Below are 20,425 nucleotides of genomic sequence, written 5' to 3'. Positions count from 1 at the left end.
TGCAGATGTGCCTCTTGTCAGAGTGAGTTTGTCACGTACACCTGCACACATGTTGTAAGACTAAAACCACAGGGGTTTTTCATGAAGACAGTCACATGAAAAATACATTATTCATTATTTTGGATAACTTGGTAAGTGTTTCCTTATGCTGGACTTATTTTAATGGCAATGACAGAGAAATAAACAGAGTTTACCTTGTGATTTCCTATGAGGCACCTAGTCAGGTTCAGCAGTCCTCATTAAGGTTTTCCTTTTACATTTGAAGATGCAGAGGTTGGGGCCTCCCTCTGTAATGTCTTGAGATCTGCAATCTATCCACAGCACAGCATTAATGAGTGCATTTTGTCCCAGATCAAAGCTGTTGTTCAACATCTGTGTTGACACAGTCTGTGCCAGCACACACCCTGATGGCAGAAACAGAACTAGAGTAAACTGTTTACTCTATTATCTTAGTCTATAGAATAGCTCACTTCTCTTATCCAGTGAATACCAGAATCTCTCCTGATGAAAGATCCATCTGGTTTTGTTCTCCAGCTTCTGCTGCATGGCCTGTTTGACCTGGTTTAAGTTTCCATTTGCCTCTGCAGCTGAGCTGGAAGTTCACAGACACCACATGTGAGGATAATGCTCTGGGGAATGCTGAGGGCTGGGCTGTAACCCCTGCAGTTCATTGAGTTCTGCTTACTGCTACAGTAGGCAAAGGCTCTGGCCTCACCCAGGCTGGAGATTGTTTCCATAAGGATGGGGGTCTTTTCAGAAAACCCTAAGCCCCAGGTATTTTTGATAACTGGCAGGAAGGAGCCTCTACCAACCCTTCTGATGCATCACAGAAACCCAAACCATCCTTTTCAGAATGACATTCTGAGTAGGTTTTATTAACTGGCCAACTGAGTGCACCAGTCACACTTGCTATAAATATTTGCTTGGCAATTCTTTTCATGACTAACCCAGGACAAGAAAACATTAAAAGAAACATTAAAACATCCTAAGTGGGTGCCACCAGTAGCAAACAAGGCAAGCAGACTTTCTCAGTATAAACTTCTGACACTAATACAGTACAGTAAGTTTTATGGAGTCCCAAGCATCCACACACAGTCAAGTTTTGTTCCTGCTCTACATAAGTGGCCAGATTTGGTCACTGCAATGAGCAGAGCTGGCTTGAGCCTCACATTCAGCACCTCCAAGTGCATCTCTGGACACACAAACTGGTAGGGAATGCCAAGATCCATCATTCAGTCAAGCCACTGCAGACTCAGACATCACAAAAAAAAAAGCCAAAGAGGACTCTGAAGGAATTCAGTATTAAAATCTTGTGCTTCCTGTCTGCAGCTTAATTATTCATCTTTCTACAGCAGGTTCTCAGAAGCAAACCTCAGCTGCAAACTCCAACAGTACAAAATAATCAAACAGCTCAGAGACCCTTCACTACATATCAGCACTGAGAACATTCCCTGGGGAGTGCTGAAAGACTCAGATCAGAGAGAAAAGAAGTCAATCCCAAAGTCCAGCATGAAAAACTGCTGATCTCCTGGGCTGTACCTCTTGCAGCTGGACTTGCAAGTCTCAGCAGCCCAGAAAATCTGCCCACTACATGTCCCTAATGCTGCTACTAACTGCAGTGACAGCTTTAAAAACCAGTAAAACTTTCAAATACAAATTTTCATTATTTTCTAGGTTTATGATCAGTAAGAAAACCATACTGAGGAATGAGGGTGAAAGCGAAGAGAAAAGTAAACCCAAAGGAGGAGCACAAGTGAGTCCCTGCAGGAGTGGCAAACAGCTCCCCCACCATTCCTGGCCAGCCTAATGCTCTCTCCAAACCATTCAGACTCAGCTCATGGATCTTCTCTCTCTCCTTCCCTTTCCCAGTCCATCTGTTGGCAATCCCTTGGAAAACCTTGGAAAAAACCCAACACAGGTTTGCAGTGGCAGCCTTGTCCCAGGGGGTGCCTGGCCTGGGTGGGAATCAAGGTGTGACAGTGACAAATGGTGTCTACAGCCAGAGAAGCAGAATAGGGAGGAATAATCTCTGTAACCTCCCTACTTGTGGATGCAGCAGAGCTTACCCAGCAAGGGACAGGGTAAATTCAGAATTTCAGGGCTGCAGCTTTTCTGAGATGAGCAGAGGGGAAAAGGGAATACAGCAAAATCAGGCTGGTTTGATAATTTAGTTGATTAGATTGCACATTGCATAATCATGCAGGGCTTTCTGTGATTGGTATTTAAACTAAATGTCTCTCTGAAGGATAATAATAAAAGAATGAAACTTAAGCACTCAGTGGAATATATATATATATATATAGTGTAGGTGTAAAGCATTAAGGCACTTAAAACCATCTTCCAGAATTGGAATATACAGTACTTTAAAATAACTAAAGGAATAAAATTTAAAGGGAAATTCATTAATGTATGAAAAAGATAATGTTAAACCAGCCAATCCAGAACAAAAGTTACAGTAATAATGTTATCTTACACCACAATGAGTGCCCAACTCTGCAAACTTCAGCTTACCTTTCCTGCTGTTTCAAGCACTCATTTTTTCCAGATCATGAAGAGAAATTATTTCACCTGTTGGAAAAACAGACATCCCCACAAACACCACAAGAGCTTGGGATGTGAGCTTTGGCAGATAAACATTTTAACAGCGACTTTATTAGTTACAGCAAAAATTCACATAGGCAAAGAAGATGGCATTTAAGTTGCACCAGAGCCCACAAAGGAACAAAGGAACATATACACTCCCCTCAAAAAATCCTTCATGGGCTCTCCTTTACTAAGCCTATTTTTAATGCTAAAGAGTTTGATCTTCAGTAAGATTCAACTTTCATTTCCCCTTGCTTTACTTCAGCCTTGCCTTACCTCTCTGAAACAACCTGGTTCACACTTTATATGAAAAGAACCACCAGAACTAACCAGTATTTTAACTCCACACACACACACAGTGAGGTATTTATCTCCTACAAGTGCTGTGTCACATTGTGGCTGACAGTCAGGCAGACAGGAGGGGCCTTTGCACTGGTGTAATCAAGGTTAAAAAAAAGGGTGTTTATCAGGCAGAAGTTGACACGGAAAAATTGCAACTAGCATGGAATAACGTTTCTTGCATCGTAATCGCAAAAATTATTCTGAACACAACCAGCCCATGGGAAATTGTGCCAAAACAGACAACTTGGTCTTTGCCCAAATACGCTGCAGAAAGCAAGCAGAGAGGGCTTGGACACAACATTTCTTTCAAAGAGCCACACTAACTCACACAGGCAGATTTACTTGCAATGTACATTTTGAACCACCAAACACAAAAACCTAGTAGAAGTTCTGGCTTAGAGTAGTGACCAACAGGTTCTAGCAGCAGGTAGAGAGTCAGTGTGAAGGGGGCAGCAACATCCTTGATTTCCCTCTGAAAACAGCAGCTGGCCCCTCACCTCCAGCCAGCCCCAAAGCAAAGATGAATCACCATCTCCTTGTAGTGCTGAAAGATTTTGTTTTAAACAGGTTGGATGGGAGCTCTGGAATTTGAACGATCATGATCACATGAATCAGTTCTCACACACCATATGATTAGTCTTTCAGGAAAAAAAAAAAATCTGTTTAGAATTAAAAATGTGGCAGTTCCTGGCAAGAGAAGATTGCTTTTTCTTGTCAGAACTGCATTTTGGGGAACAGAGAGTTCTAGTATTACACAGCAGCACTTATCTATACAGCACTGCCTGGAACCATCACAGGAGCCCAGGAGTGCTGGAAGGCTGAAGAACAGGTGAGGAAATGTCAGCTTCACTTCCTTAAAAAAGAGCACAATGATCAGTTTTATCAAGTATAAACAAATGAAATACTGTGGACAGTACTGCAATATTCAAGTTAAACACACACACACACAGAGACTCCTCACCTCTTAACAAAGGAAAACAGCACACATCACAAGGTGATCAATGCACTACATGTTTTATTAAAAATGCAATTGTACTTAACTTTATATCAAACAGTTTTATCACATGAATCCAAAATGGTGGACCAATGCACATGTTGCCAACATGCAGGATCTGTATCAAACCACACAGGATTATCACAAGGAACAAGGCCACCTGCAAAATGGGATCTGATGCAGCCCAAACCTCTCAGTTCCTTTGGGAGGGGGCAGAGCTGGCCCCTTGCCCCCCTGAGCAGCCCTTTGCCCAGAGGAGCTCTTGGTTCAGGTGACCTGCCTCACCCAGCCTCCCTTCCTGCCACACTGCCAGCCTTGCCCTGCCCCCAGAGCTCCTCTGCTCCTTCCTCTCTTCTGAAAACCCATCAGTCACCTCTACCCATCCCTGAACTTCTCATGCCAGCAAGTCCTTAAATGCTCCACAATGCTTCTCTAATGCATCAGCTCAGGAACAGCTTGGCTTAGTCCAAAAAGGAGCAAACAAATCAAAACATCTCAGACAAGAGAGTTGTGAACAGCTGCATCCACAAAGGGTGGGTGAGGAAATCCATAAAAGCAGCTCCACATTGTCTCTCCTGGTGCTTCTTCAGATCTGCCTCTCCCAAAATTTAAATGCTTTGAGCTCAGCCCAGCAGCACCAGCCAAGATGCAAAATTGCCTTTCATTTTTTGTCTGTGCAGAGAATTTTTCAATATCAAGGGGCTGACCTAGAGAAGTATATGGGTTGTTAAGAGAGAACTGTTAATTATCAATACTATTTTAGTCACTAGGTCTCACCAGAGCATGACAAGTGAAGCTGGGAGCCACTGTAGTTAACAAATACCACAGGTTGGCTGCTGCTCCTGTCCTAGGTCTCAGGGTTCATGCTACAGCAGCAGGCCTGACCTCACTCCTCTGAAGAACTTCAACTCAATGTGCCTGAGAGCAGGATATTGGTGGCACCTCCATAGCCATCACTCAAATCATCCCATCAAGGATTTATCTCCTCTTGCAGCTTATCTGGAGCCTTTATTAGAAAAGGATGGATTAAACTTAAAGTTAGCATCAGGATTGCTGTCACATTTTAGTAATAAGAATCAGCACACACAGCATCTCAGTTGAGAGACCACAGCATTCTGTGAGAGCCCCCTGAGCCAGGGCAGGCAGGGTGAGGCTGCAGGAGTCCCTTCCCTGTGCCCTGCATTAACCTTGGAGCTGATTCAGGGCACAGAGACTCCCAAAGCTTTTCTGTGAAGGAGAATTCACATTTGCAGCTTTCACTGCAGGCATTTCCTCCCTTCTGCTGTGCAATATTCCCCTCTTTGAAGCTCAATTGATTTCCATGATCCCCCAAGGGCCCACAGGAGCATAACAATCTCATTTCTGAACACAATGCAGAACCCACAGTGCTATCAACCACAGTTTAAAGACTTCTCCACTTCAGGGCAAAACCTTACAAAATGCTTTCATGTATCTTTCAAGTTATGTTAGTTACTGTTTCTTTGGAGAACACACTGAACTGGCTATAAAGTCACTATACACTAGTCAGGTACTTCTAATACAATGGCTGAAAAACAGTAAAAAAAAAAAGAATTAATTGATAAGAAAACAAAAAGCAAGAACAACCATGATTTTATTACAAAAACACCCAGCAACTGTATTTAACACAAAAACAGTAACTGAGAGTCTCTTTTTATTTTTCTTTCAGTGTACATGCTCATTATTATTCCATTTAATTTACAGAAGGGCTATGTAAAATGAAATTAAAATTAGAGAGGAAACAAAAAGGAAGATTGAGGCATAGAATTTTCTTAGCAAGCAACGATCACAGGAGACAGCACAGATTGAACAGGGATTCAACAGGAGTGACACCTAGGGATAAAGGTAAACAGTAACTTTTTCCTTATCCATTAGATTCTCCATGGGGCTTTTTTGTTTGTTTTAGCAAAACAGTTTAGAGTATCACAGTATACAGGAAGACTAAATGGCAAAGAACGTCTCACACACACACACATTTATCCCTGCTACTGGTCCAGGATCCCAAACTTCAGTTAACATTCGTTTTCCTATCTCTCATTCATTGATAAACTATACAGGATTACACTGTACATGGAGTTAAAATTACAAAAATGTCATATTTACAAAAATCTGTACACACATAGTAAAACTCACAAAATTGTCATCTATGTATCACAAGTTGCGACACCAAAATATTAAAAATGGGATAAAATTATACATTTCTCTTGTCCATTTTTAAAAAGGGTTCATTATTTCAAAGACAGACCACCTATTTTCTCCCAAATAAGACTGGTAAGAGAACTAGAAACCTAAAGTATCCTCCTGGGATAAAATGTCGCGAGCAGCATCTCCCAACTAGAAAGAAGCCTCTATCCTGTCTGCTGGGGTGGGGTGTGCAGTTAGCATCTATGTACAGAAATGGTGAAACTACAACGAGGATGTCTTTGGCTAAACCTTTGGCATAAATTAAAATCATACATCAAAAGTTACAGAAAAGGTTATCTCGGTGATGGCGGAATTCCAGAATTTCTTTCTGAGATACCATTATATACAGCTTTTCTTTCTCTGAGGAAATAGAGGAGGAATAAAGGATTTTGGAACAGAGGCAAATGAGGCAACATTATTTCTTCGTTAAATTTTTCACTAGTATGAAAAATTGTATCAAATCTTTTCATTAAAACATAATTCAATCATAGAAATAACCCCTTCCAGAATTTTTTTTTTCTTTCGAAATTGCATATGAAAAAAATTAGTAAACCAGCCATGACAGAAAAAAATTGTATCAGCATATCAAGTACATATTAGTGCAGGAAGGTGGATAAATTTGATCCACTGTATAAATAAGCTTTATGCGCAGTGTACATTAAATAACCACCACACCCCACTCACACCCAGTACACAGATGCTCCTCAGTGAAGATAAACGTTTATCAAGTAATTAAAGTGTATGTAGTGCAAATGTTACAACCAAGTATTATGCACATGCTACTTGCTTGGTTTAAAGTTACACAAAGATGTGGTGCCTGAAATCATGGACATATATACATCCTTGTCACACTTGGTACAATGTCCTAAGCCACAGAAATACCGAGGTGTTTAGATCTATATATATATACACACACGTTTTCTTAAAATGTGACCACCACATCAATACAGTAACACAAACAGACTAAAATCAATACCTGCTTCCAGATGCTCCAAGGCTCAGAAAGTTTGTGCTTCTAATTCTTGCAGTCATTACGTGCCCCTCTTCCATTTCCCCCTTCTGCCAGCTGAGCAGGAGGGACAGTCTCTTCATGTCTGTGCTGCATAGGATGAGGGCAACGGAGAGGAATAAATGACGGCACAGGCACCTAAGCTGCTTTCCTCCATCAACAGTTCCATGCCCCATGATGAAGGGTTGAGAGAAATTTCCTCTCCACACCACTCCAGGGTGGAAAGGCTTATTGAAAAAAAAATAAAATCATAACGTGCTTTCCATATTATAAGTGGCAGCAAATCAAGGCACGCTGTACTAATTCTGTAGCATTGAGATTAGCTGACTTTGCAGGGGATGCTCACTGGGGAAGGTCCGACGTTCTCAACTGGCTGCTGGGCCGTGTGGGGCCATACAGAGTAACAGAAGCTATGTGATTATTCTGCATCACCTGCAAAAGCACAGCAGGGAAAAGGGAAATTAAACTAAGTGCTACAATAAACAGAAAATCAGAAGTATTAAAATGGTGAATACAGAAGTGATCTGCCTGATGAAAGAAATCCCAACGACAGCAACAAGCTCTTGGCTAGTTCCTTAAAACAGTCTCTTAGATTTCATGACACAACACCATCTGCTCCAACCAGCCATGTGAATTATCTCCTGCTAGCACGAGTTCCAGGTGACAAACTTGAAGTTTCAGCTTCAACATACAACAATATACAAACATACAACAACAATACAACATACAACCTCAGAGAAGAGGTTGCAAAGTTTCCCTGTACTAAAATTATACCACTCCCAAGCATTGGCTTTTACTGCCATAGGAAGCCACTCATAGTAATAGCAAACTCATCTTCCCATGCTCAGACAAAAATAAAAGGTTTTTTCCTAACCTCAAAGATCATTCGCTGCAGTCCAAAGCAAAAGGTAGACCCAAATGGGTTAGTGTTGTTTGGAGATGATGACCTGAACAGAAAAGAGGGGAAAAAATTTTAAAATGGGAATCTGAGGATCAGGACCATCTTAAGGAGGAATAACTACTCAGCAACATAAAGTGAATTACAGCATCTTTATCATGGCTTTTATCCACAGAAAGTACCTCTACATTATGGAACACCATTGCTAGACTCCAAGTGAGCCAAAGGAAACTCTGGTTGATGCCACAGAGCCATTATTAACACTTGGGGATAAAGTAAAAAAAAAAAAGCCACTAGTGACCTCTACAGGAAAACTCTCCTGCACTTAACTTGAACAGGAAGAACCCTAACAAACCCCCAGATACACAGGAAGAGAGAAGCACCATGTTACTGCCCATTATTTTTGTGCAAGATCCTTCCCTTTGTGTCTCAATCTCTACCATATATATTTACTATATATAGTCTATTGCTTATATTAACTAGATACTGTCTGTTAATCAACTGGATTTAGCATGTTAAGAAGATTAACCTATATGATGCTGAAATAGAATAATCCAAGTTTTATTAAACAGCATTTTTCAGGATCTATGTACCACTTTCTTCCAGTTCTTTCTGGTATTTTTGGATTGTACATTGACAATTTCTGTTGACTGCAATGAATTTGAGATTACAGCCAAAAAAAAAAACCCTAATGAATATTTACCTTTTGTCCTTTCTTGTAAACTGGTCAGTTTTTCAAACTGCATGTCTGAGCCATTTGAGATGTGCTCAGTAAAGCGCTCTCTGGTTGAACTACTCTCTACAACACAGATGGAAGAAATAGAAGGGCTCTATGTCATCACTATTTCACCTTAGCTTTACTTCATTCACATGGCTTCTGCTCTAATCATCTCACTGGCATAACAGGAGTAAAGGGGAACAAAGGGCACAATGAGTAAGGGGGGAAAAAGAAAAAAAAAATCAAAATCATGTGAAAGTCTGATAAAAATACATTAATTTATCTGAAATTGCTGTGGTATTTGCACAGTACCTATCACTTACACTTGTCCTGAGATAAAAATCATGGTTTCACATCCTAAAATGATAACTCTACAAATAAATAATGCCCATTTAACCCAGTATCCATCTCAATGCCTGCAGAAACACAGGAAATTTAAGGACTATTCTATCTTCAGTCAGCCTGAAGGAACTGTAGAATCATGTATGTTCATAAAAGGCAAGCTTCTTCAGACAGACTGCTGTTGTATATGACATCATGTGCATATATACTGTGCTATATCATGTCATGTTATTGAAATACTTTTATAAAAACTATAAAAACTCTACACTATTTATTACTCATAAAGAAAGATTTTCCTCACTCTGAGATCTTCTCTGGATTTGGCATTTCAAGGAATTTTGGAAATGCTTTCACTCAGCATGTCAGTTTACTCCCTCTGAGAGCAGCTATCTCATCTTGTTAGTGGCCAAAAAACCCTGAAACTTTAACCAGCAAAGCAGTACAAAAGTAACCAGCACCATAAACATTCTTCATCATCCTCTGTTGTCAACCCAGTCCCTGCCAAGTAAAATAGAGAGAGATTTTTACCTGTGAAGTACCACTGGCTTCTCTACAGGGTGCCCCAGTAGATCCTGAATACTGTCCCACTGTAAATACAACAATTAATTCGTGTTAAAATGAGGCACAAAAAACCTCTTTTTTTTATCTAGGAAGACTGCCATGCACATTTGTTAGTGACAAACCTATTTGTCAAATAAACTTGAAGTATTCACATAAGTATTTTGTGACTGAAGCTATATTCAGTAATGGAACTATCCACTGCTAGGGCTAGTAAGTAATCTTAAGGTATATTCTTATTTTTGTCTAAAAACAGTTTGGAATTAGAATTATTAATATAAAAATTTCTATTGGGCTTATAGATAAAGTGTTGCTGGAAAGTCTTGTGGCATTTTAGGGGCACTTCAGAGAGCAAAGCAGTTGTGGGAAGCTTCAACAAAATATCCTCTTGCATACATTTGCAGAGAGGAAAAATAGCCCCACTGCTACCTCTCCCATAAGTCTTTCCTTAATTTAAGCCACAATATTGGAGAAGAGGAAAGCTGCACTATTTAATGACTGGGAAGTGTCCAACAGTTTTCCTCACTCGAACCAGACTCCAAGAAGCTGCAGTTTCACACACAAGACTGAAGTAAGTCAAAGCACTGAAGGGAGTAAGTTAATTCAAGTCAAAAAGCATAGAATGGAATCTTCCAGATTGCTGACTCTAATTTTTCTTCCCAGTATGGGAGCCAAAATTCACCAAGGAAAGCCTTCATTTGGCACCCCAGGAACCAAGAGAGCAGCGGTGACCCTGGCTGAATGCTGACTGCAGAGACACTGATGAACAGTTTTTGGGAAGTTTTTCAACTTAATGCAGCTGTCAAATTTGCAGCAGCACCTGCCCAGCTGGGAAGTTCATTTAGGTGGAAAGGCTGTGGAGTCTTCAAGGAGTCTGCTGTCACCAGGAGATGTCACATTGGCAGTGACATTTTTAAAGGCTGCTGCCTAAGAAACATCCCATTACTGGTGCCCTTCAGAAGAAAGTGGAAGGGCACTGGACTCTCCATGTCTTCAAGAGCTATGCTTAGTACAGTAGCTCTGTGAGAATTTTGCTTAGGAACATGTCTCCAGCTAACATTACTGCTGTTTTCCCCTATCATTTATTTCACTATTTCTACCTGCAGCTGTGTTAAAGCTATGCCATAATGTAGTAATTTAGTTTACTTGAAGAGTGTTATTACAAATGAACTCAATCATTTAACATACCAAAATATTTAAAACACAAGATACACACTAACTTTTGGCCTTCCACTATTCCACTTTAGAACAGCATGATACCACTGCTGTAATTTCCTTGAAGTGTGTTGTAAAGTTGGCATGAATCATTTACATGGTTTAAGAAAATCAGAAGAACACTCAGTTCTGCACAGGCTTACCTTGCTGTATGTTGTACACGTTTCTGTCTGTGAATCAGCACTATCTATGAAACAAAACCAGAAAAGCTTTTAGAGCTTAAGCTTGAACAGCCCCCTACATAATCCTTTATTCTGGCATGTTAATTCAGATAGCAGGAGACACAGGAGCATTAGATCAGGTCTTACACAAATTTACCAGCATTCACTAGCAATCAGAATTGTCAGTAACACTGACTAAATGCCAGTTAAGGTCATAAAGCAAACCTCCCTATTTACAGCAAGTCCCAACTTTAAGATTATAAAAGCTTAAGATTTAATCTCAGATGGAAGAACACCTCTGTAGAAGATACCCCATCTCTCTGCACTAAGCTACCAGGCCTAGCACAGCCACTCCAGGAGGTAACATGATGTGCCACTCATTAATTCCAAATCACTCCACTGCACTTGGAAGGAAAGCTGGCTAAAAGTGACATCTGGAGACTCAGGAGCTGGCAGGCCTGAGATCAGTGAAAACATCACTCTTCCACAATAAAGATGGCAAAGAGCTTGGGAATCACAGCCTACTTATTAAAAAATAAAAGGACAGCATTGCATTTACAATTACAGCATTTAAACAGAAACTGTTTGCTGGTGGTTTCAAGTGCTGTCATACATATCTTACACACATATATTTAGGTACTCCTAAATACTGAAAGCTTGTTCCCAAAACAGTGGGAATGGACCTAGACATTAAAATGTCAAACAGAGCTTTCAGTCAAGCTAAAGACCATTTGCTCCTCTGTATTTTTCCCTCTCTAAATATGCTCTCTTTGTGCTGAGAGTTCAGTGTCTGTGAAACTTGAACTCTGGCTCTTAATTTATCATCTGAACTTGAAGCACAAAAGGGAACTAATAAAACTGCATCAGACACTGCCACCAGAGAGAAGAACATGGGCTCTTCAAAGCTGTTATAACATCTGTTCACAACTTGTTGCATGTCCTGGACATAAGCTAGAGGCCAGAAAAGCTGGTTAGAAATGCCAAATAGAGAGACACATTAGGAATAAATTCATAATGCTACTTGAGGTAAATAAAATTAATCACAAATTAATGCTTTGAAGTACAATAACCTAAGGGAAATAATTTTAGAAGTGAGGATTTTCATGTTCATTCTCTTGGCTGAAGTACAAATCAACTTTCATGTAAGCCTGTATACACAAACATTGTTTTTCCAGGTTTTTAATCCTCCATATGCTCAAACTGCTGTGACAGCCACAGGAGGATTGCACTTCACACAGCAAGCAAAGTGCTTGCAGTAAATACCAATCAGAATGAGGAAAACATCCCTGGCCAAAACCTAGGCAGCATCTGGCATTCCCTGGATAATCCAAATACCTTCCCAGCACACATTTTTTCTTATGTTGAAGAAGTGTACTTTGATCACTGTGATCTTCAGACAGGGCTCCCCTACTTTGCTGAGATTAGTTACTGCACAGAGCTGGGAATATCTTAGTACCTTGCCAAATCAGCACTACTGATTATAGAATTATTTTTTTATAGATTTATTTTCAGGTGAACACAGACATTTTGTCTGTAGCACACAGAGCCAACATGTCTGGATGTTTACTTTCATTCCCAGATAAACCAGATTATATTAAATACCAGTGGACTGGACAGATGAGCTCAGACTAACACTGCCTTACAGATTTTGAGTCTCCAGGTACAAGGTAATTGATTTTAGCAGAGCAGCAGCATTACAGGATATTGTGATATTGCAGCTGAATATTTGCATGATCCAAGTAAGTGAAGAGGTAGTGTAAGTAAAATCAGAGAACTGCTACCTTGCCCTGAAGTATCTTTTCCACTTAAATATAAACCTAATCCCAAAACGTCCTCTCTGCCTCAAAGACTGTCACTGTTAGCATCCTCTGACAATGAAGGACAGTTACAGAGTGATCCCAGCTCCCCTTGGAGCCCTCTGTGCCCCCTGCAGCAGGACAGCAGGGAAATGCTCACCTCTCTTAATGACGAGTGGAATCTTGAACTCACAGCGATGGTAACTAGAAAGTGAAAATTGTAAAAGCTATTAGAGAACAGAGAAGCCAAGAAACTGCACAGCCACACACTTACAGCTCTTAATAATCCCTTTCATGAAAAGTCATATCAATAATAAAATGGAAGTGATGATCTATGATAGCACATTATGTTCTCAGTTAGATTTTCTACATCAAAAAAGGCAGGAGCCTGGGAATGTCCTAATGCAATTCTTTAGAGGACACAAGAAGTCCTTTAGCATCAATTACTCTATTGTTACATTATTGTTACTCTATTGTTGCACAGAGTGGATGGAGAAATACTTAGCTATGAAACAGCACTATAGATTTCTCTGTCACTAACTGCTTTACTCAGACATCCAGTCACTAACTCATACTCCTCCTCTAAAGAGTTTACACTTAGAAAGTACTGAAAATATGTTCAGAAAATGAGATTTTTTTAATTACTAATTGAAATCACGTTAGGAAGAAAACAGCAATGTAGCTACCAGAAAATGGGCACTCTGGCTAATACAAAGTTTGCCTCTATCAAGAGTTTGCACATCACACCTGGACCAAGACCTACCTTATCTCATTCACTGCTTTAAGACATACTTGCCAGTAGATATAAAGGCATTTAATAGTAAAAAGAAAACACAACTAAAAAATGTTACTAATGATGTCTGCAACCTCCACAGGCTCCTAGATACATCAAAGAGACTTAGAAAATATATTGTAATTCTATAAAGAGAATGTAAGATTTTCCTTTTCAGTTGTTTTAATGTACTCTTTAATAGATGAGTACTGTACACTCACATGTTAAAGTTGTAATGACCAGGATAATTTGTATGCAGGACAAATTTCTTCACCTTGTGAGTGTTTGCATCAAAGAGAATATCCTGTTGAAGACAAAAAACAAGATGAAGCAATTTGGGTAGGAAGGGGCATTCCCATAACTAACCTGAGGTTACTTAAAATAGCCCCTGTATAGAGCAACATACATTTATCTCACTGAAACTGAATCAAATTATGAAAACTAGTATTTGAAAATAAGACTATTTGTAAATTCAAATAACACATTTCCTCCAGCACTCAATTACAACTGCAGCTTCATTTGCTAATGTTAGCAAGTTTTCTAAGGAGGTCTTGTTTTTCTGCATATTATTTACAGTAATGTAAACTAAAGCAAAACAGCTGCAAGGAGAAAAATTAAGACTTAACTACACCCCACAGATCAGCAAGCTTTCACAAGTGATGCTATGGCACACTTGCCTCAGCTCTGTGGGACAGGGGCATGGATCTCAGGAACAAGAACTAGTTACTTATGCATCAGCTACTACAGAAAAGGAGAAAACCTAAGAAGCTGACAGAGTACAAAGAGCCCTCCATCCAATGGTGGAGATAAAATGCTGCTGATTAAATCTGTAAGTGTTAAAGGAAAGTCAAGTGAAGCTTTTCATATCCAGAGATTCCTAAGGCAGCAATGAAGAGTTTTGCAGCCTCATTTCCCACAGCCTTTAGCCTCCTGAAAGGATTGCTGTGTAACTAAATCAGAAGTTTACATGAATTGTTCAGGGAAGCTTTCCACTCACCACTCCAAGTGTGAAATAATTGAAGAAGTAGTCATTGCACTTTGATGGGACCTGCTTATGGGGCGAGGGCGAATGGATTTTCATCTGCAAGAAATACACTTTTCAGATGCATGCAATAATGCTTAAAGATGAATGCCTTTAATAACAACTCTACATTCAAACAAATTGCTATAATCTCATTTGAAACCTTTGTTCAACTAAGGAAGACACTGGGCTTCATGACAGGACCATCACCTGCTTGCAGCAGGCACAGTAACACATCAGCTTTTTCAGTTACCATAATTAAAGGTTTACTTACATTATTAAAAGGTCATAATTAAAACATAATTAAAAGGTTTACTTAGATTATGCTGTGTAAAAACATTAGGAAAAGATCAAAGTGTATACTGAGGTTATTTTACATACACTTTAAGTGAAAAAAAATAGGCAGCACACACTTACTAAGGCACATTTGGGATACAAAAGCACTCCCATTTGTAACTATTCTTAATCCAGTTAACATTACATTTATTTTGAAAATCAAATTGTGTAAACAGATTTGCATCAATTTAGATTTTGAAAAAGCTTCTTAAAGCCTATTACATAATGGTTCAGCCTGGTCTATCATGTCAAGTAATATGCTGAGCACTTGTAATTTGTGCTACATGGAAGTTCAACTTCACTGACCTTGCCAAGCACAAGCACCATGATGAGACTGAGATACCAATGAACAAAGTCTGTGCCTGAATGAATTCCCTCACCTTGTCTTCAGACTTGTAGAAGACTTTGTGTGGAGAGCCCAAGGTGCTGAGCACATCCTGGCAGGAATCACCGAAGTACACGCAGCGCTCGAATACCCGCATCTTGGCATCGGCTAAAACACCTGGGCCACAGCCTGAGCAACAGAAAACAGCTCTACATCCATCCTTCCTGATCACAGATACATCACTACATCAGCACCAAAAGGTTAGCATCATTCCTCTATTTATCACAAACCAAACAGCTGCATTCCTCAGACAACAGTGCCAAACAAATTTTAACCATGTACTTTGCAGCAGTGTAAATATTTCTTATCAGAGCAGTGCATGTGCTGATTGTTGCATGGTTCCCCATTTCCACCTCCAATTTCAGCCATACTACCTTCACTCCCTTGCCATTCACATGGACATGACTTGGTTTCCCAGCCCATCTCAATTTGATCAGCTGGCTATTAGCAGTAAATAGCAGGAATTATTTCTATCCCTAGAATATTCTACTTCATCAGCTAGAGATTTACCTCCAGCTAAAATCATCAAGCACATGAAGTGAAATCCCTCATCCACATTAACTGTATCACAAAACACACATTCTTTATTCAAGATTCCCATAACTTACTAAATCAATAGCAAGTATATCCCTGTGCAAACAACATTAAAGCAGATCTTATTGAATAGCCATTACACAGATAAATTGCTGACAAATGTTACCAGATGTGAGGAAATGGAAAGATGTTGCAGTTTGTGAGCCCACTTGCTTTCAGGAATGCAGCATCTTACATTTACAAGAATGCAAGGACACATATGCAGCAGTTACTGCAAAGCACAGGATGTGCTCTAAATACACACTTGGCTTTCCTCACTATGCATTATTTATGTAGCTAGTTACCCACTAAAATAAATCAGAAAAATCCAGTTCAGTCATCCTTGATTTCTTAAGCAACAGAAACTTCAAATAATACATAGGCAGAGAAACTTGAGCTAGAACAGGTGTGTAATATATTTTACAAGAGTTTCTACAAACTTTGCAAGATAAGAACAGAACGTGTCCAGATTGCCTCTGTGCAAGTTTGTCTGAACATCAGTGATATTTTAATAATTATTTTACTCATTAACAATATTTCCTTTAAACTGCATGCATATACATTTTTAACAAAACTTGACACTATACATGTCCAATTTCACAAAATCATTTATGTAATTATGATGCTATAGCTAACTCCTTCCCCAGTACATGAGGCAATATGTTCTCTACACTAGACAGCTCTACTTTATCTTCCTCTGTAATAAGAGAAGCAAAGTAGGTTGAAAATATCTGCTCCTTTTTTATTCTTCATCTATAATTTTCTTTTTTCAACTTTTGCATATTGTGGGTGTATTCCAAATGTTTCCTCAATATACACAGAGCTAGCAATCAGGACAGGTGAAAAGCTGAGCCTCCTAATGAAAATTGTAAAAAATTATTTTTCTTAAAAACACTGTCAAGTCTCAAGTTATGGTAACTGAACAAGACTCCTTTGCAGCTGTTACATCTTGCCCTAATTTCTAAGCACCCTCCCATCTCTGAAAGCACATAAAAAAAGAGAGACTCATCAGCCTCTCTTCACTTTCACCACTGTCTCCTACAGTAAATGAAAACAGAACTGAATGGGAATTGCAGTTTAATGCTGCAGCATTAATGCAGTCACTTGCTAGCACTTTAAAAAGCCTTCCAGATTTAAGCACAAGAATAGCAACACCATACAGCTCCCTGGAATGTCACAAAAAGCACATGTACACAAGCTTTCTTGGTTTGTCATGGGTTTTTTTAGTGAGGTACTGAGAACAGTGATCTGTTTTCTTCTACATACATCTGGAGACAAATTCCATTTCTGCAAACATATTCTAAGAACTCAGAACATGTGAGGGCTCCAGTTCCCAGTAATTTCTCCAGAGTCAGGAAAAAGCAGCATTGAGCAGGTTCATCTTCAAACAGATTTAACTGGGTTTTGTTCCAATAATTCAAAGTAAGGTAGATAGAACACTTTGAAATCCCTTACTAAATCACTACAAATAACCTGTGCTTAATTTACACAGGTTTATACCCTTATTTCCCTGAAGGGAACAAGCAGTGCAATGTTCTGAGTTTCTCCAGTACCTGCAGTGAGGAGGCGAAGCCGTAAACCTGAGGGTCCAGTTCCATCTCGCAGAACATCCACGTTCTCAGCATACACATTCCCAAGGAAACAGCTGAGAGGCATCAAGGGGGCCCTGAAACCAATCAAACAAAACGTGCACAGGATTTGCTTCACCTTCAAATTTTCCTCTAACAAGCTGGTACCAGTTCACTGGAACAGAGCACATTAATTTTGACAAAGCTGCATGTAACCGAGACTGAAGATTAAAAGTTTTATTAAACAGAAGGATCAGAAAGCATGGGGGAAAATAAGAGGAACAAGTCAGCACTCAAATGCAAGATCTTTACCATTCATGAAAAAAACCAGCAAGTTTCAAAGACTCCAGGAATTAAGGAATTATAGAAACTGTATCTAGCCTTTGGATATCGCCTATGAGGAAACGTCAGCTCAGATTACTCCCAGGGAAAATGAAATTGTGGAGTGTTTAGAGCTAACTATCACCCAAATGCAGCAAAAGAGCTTTCTCTGTGATGCTCCCACTGCTCTTGGGAAGGTACTGCATAGCCCAAAACATGAAATCAGTTTGTGCAGGTACACCCAAGGCAACTGTGCTTCTTTACTGGGGAAGTTCTCAATTTAATTCAACACCAACATTATTTTAGAAAATAATCACAGTGCCAAGTGAGATATTTTTAATTGAAAGGCATATTTTCTGTGTATCAACTTGTATGTGCTCCCTAAAATTCCCTGTTCTTATGTTCCTCCTCTGGGTGAATGACAAGCTAAAAGTTGGGCTTTCAGCTCTCTCTCACACACACAACAGAGCCCCATGCAACAATCAGCGCTTTCACTAAAGCTCACCATGTCACAGATGGGCACAGACAACAGCACTTTTCTCAAGTGCACTTGTTTCTAATTAAGAGACAATGTCTGCATAAACTAAGCTCCCTCCCTTCTGAGCAGTGTTTATCTCCTGGCCTTAAAACTCAACTGTCTCTCTGAGAAAAATACCCTCTTATCACTTGGGGTATTTCTAAGATTATTTCTAAGATCATTCTCGGAATCCTAGAATGATTTGGGTTGGAAAGGACCTTAAAGAACACCAAATTCTAGCCCTCTGCCATGGACAGAGACTGCTTCCACTAGGCCAGGTTGCTCAAAGCCCCACCCAGCCTGGCCTTTAAGATAATAAGCTCAGTCAGGTATCTGCAAATACATTGAACATATGCCAGATTATGCATATGGCATAGTTTATTAATTTTGTTTAGCAAGAGAATTTAAGACTCTTAATAGGGCCCTGCCATGACATACATATTCTCAATACCCTACAAGTTTACAGACTGCCTACACAGAGTTTGATTTGCTTAAGAAGAGGTCATCAGCACAAACAAAATCTGGAGGAAGAATAGCCTTAACATGGTGTTACTAAATTCACAATGTTCCCTACATTAATTCATTTTCAGGTCAATTGAACTTGCCTACTACAGCTGAACCAAGCTGATATTACAGGAACATAAATCAAACCAATGTTTCATTATAAGGGCTGAGGACAACACGTACAGAAATCTAAATTATCTAAAGGCATTCTGAAGATCCAAAGTGAACTAAAAAAATATACTATTGTATATAGCAATGGCAAAGCATTAAATAAATGAGGGAAAGAGCAGGAGCAGCTGCACATACTTGGTGTCCTGCAGGCTGTTTCCATTGTAGATGTACATGCGTTTCACAGTCGCGCCGTGCGGGATTTGCAGAGAGGCCAGACCATGGGCAAAGTTAGGCTGGGGAAACACAAAATCACCCTTGTTATACACCACAGCAGACGCTTCAGAAGACACTTTCAGACACTTCAGGTCAGAAATTGCTTTAGAGATGCTGTATATGCTTACCAATTCAGGCAAGTCTCCAGCAAAAGACAAGGGGGCAAAATAACAGAAAACCCAAGCTTCTAGGTGGTGTTTCTATTCCACCACTCCTGGATTCCTGAGCTGGGGTGAAACACTCAGCACGTTCATTCATCAAAAGATGCCACTAGTCTGACAATTAGTCACTGTGTGAACTGAGAATTCAAGTCTCTCCTTGGTTTCATCATGGGCAGCTAGCAATTTTCAAGTATTTGTCCTGATACACTGTTGTATTTAAGAAATCATCTGTCTTAAAGGAAAACTTCCCTTTTTTGTCTCCCACTGCATTAATTTCTGCCTTTTAACATTTTTGCTGCTTCCCAATATGCTTTATCTGATGAACAGAAACTTGTTCATTAAATAGATTTTCCACTCTCCTTATCACCACATTCTTACACATACTGTTTTGACAGGGATTTGAGTGCTCTCATCAAATAGAAAGCATGTTAAGGAAGTCAGATTGACTCTTACTGCACTAGAAGAAGGAATTTCTTTCAATTCTGAATGTGACAGGACATTCAAGACCAGTAACATACTTTGTTGTCACCAGACAGAAAAAAACCCTATCTTTGTCACAAGCAGTCAACAAAAACAAGATGCACAATATGCAAACTATTACCTGGTCTACTTTAGCAGGCATCACATAAGGTAAACACACACACAAAAAATTCTTAGGAAAAAAATTAACCTAGAACAACAGTTTTCACTGCTATAGATATTAAGAAAGGAACCTCCATTACTTAGCAAATCTAGAGATGTCCCAATTTCAATTCTCATCCTGAATTTGCCCAGAACATTAATACCTTTTGCTTCTTAAAGAACATGAAATTACCGATTATTGAAGCGAGCAAAGGTTTTCATGTTCTCCTCACCTGCAGCTTGCTCCAGCTGTACAATAAACTCCAGAGTTTTCTTCATAGTTTTTCCATTTCCATAAGCAGAAGATTATACTGCTTTGCTAAGCAGTTTAGCATTTCTATATGATCTTCCCTGAACTTGACAGATTCAAATTTGACTTCACTCTGCAATCTTTTCTAATGTTCCTCTCTAAAAACTTTCACAAAGACTTGTCTTCCCTGTGGA

The 20,425-nt window shown here is 39.5% G+C and overlaps 1 protein-coding gene across 1 annotated transcript in view; it reads right to left on the bottom strand.

Moving 5' to 3' along the window:
* Positions 1-5,515: 5,515 nt before the first annotated feature.
* PHAF1 (phagosome assembly factor 1) overlaps positions 5,516-20,425 on the bottom strand; it is a 34,879-nt gene continuing 19,969 nt past the window's right edge. Inside the window, exons 8-17 of the mRNA XM_064723207.1 lie at positions 19,122-19,219; positions 17,459-17,571; positions 15,328-15,461; positions 14,588-14,671; positions 13,812-13,894; positions 12,979-13,022; positions 11,005-11,048; positions 9,617-9,675; positions 8,005-8,077; positions 5,516-7,562 (exon numbers count right to left, since the gene is read on the bottom strand). Coding sequence (XP_064579277.1) covers positions 7,473-7,562; positions 8,005-8,077; positions 9,617-9,675; positions 11,005-11,048; positions 12,979-13,022; positions 13,812-13,894; positions 14,588-14,671; positions 15,328-15,461; positions 17,459-17,571; positions 19,122-19,219 — 822 coding nt within the window. The 3' untranslated portion in view covers positions 5,516-7,472. The remainder of the gene's footprint in view (positions 7,563-8,004; positions 8,078-9,616; positions 9,676-11,004; positions 11,049-12,978; positions 13,023-13,811; positions 13,895-14,587; positions 14,672-15,327; positions 15,462-17,458; positions 17,572-19,121; positions 19,220-20,425) is intronic.

This window comes from Zonotrichia leucophrys, chromosome 11 (assembly GCF_028769735.1).
Source record: "Zonotrichia leucophrys gambelii isolate GWCS_2022_RI chromosome 11, RI_Zleu_2.0, whole genome shotgun sequence".
Classification (NCBI taxonomy): domain Eukaryota; kingdom Metazoa; phylum Chordata; class Aves; order Passeriformes; family Passerellidae; genus Zonotrichia; species Zonotrichia leucophrys.
This window is presented reverse-complemented; position numbering and strand designations above follow the sequence as displayed.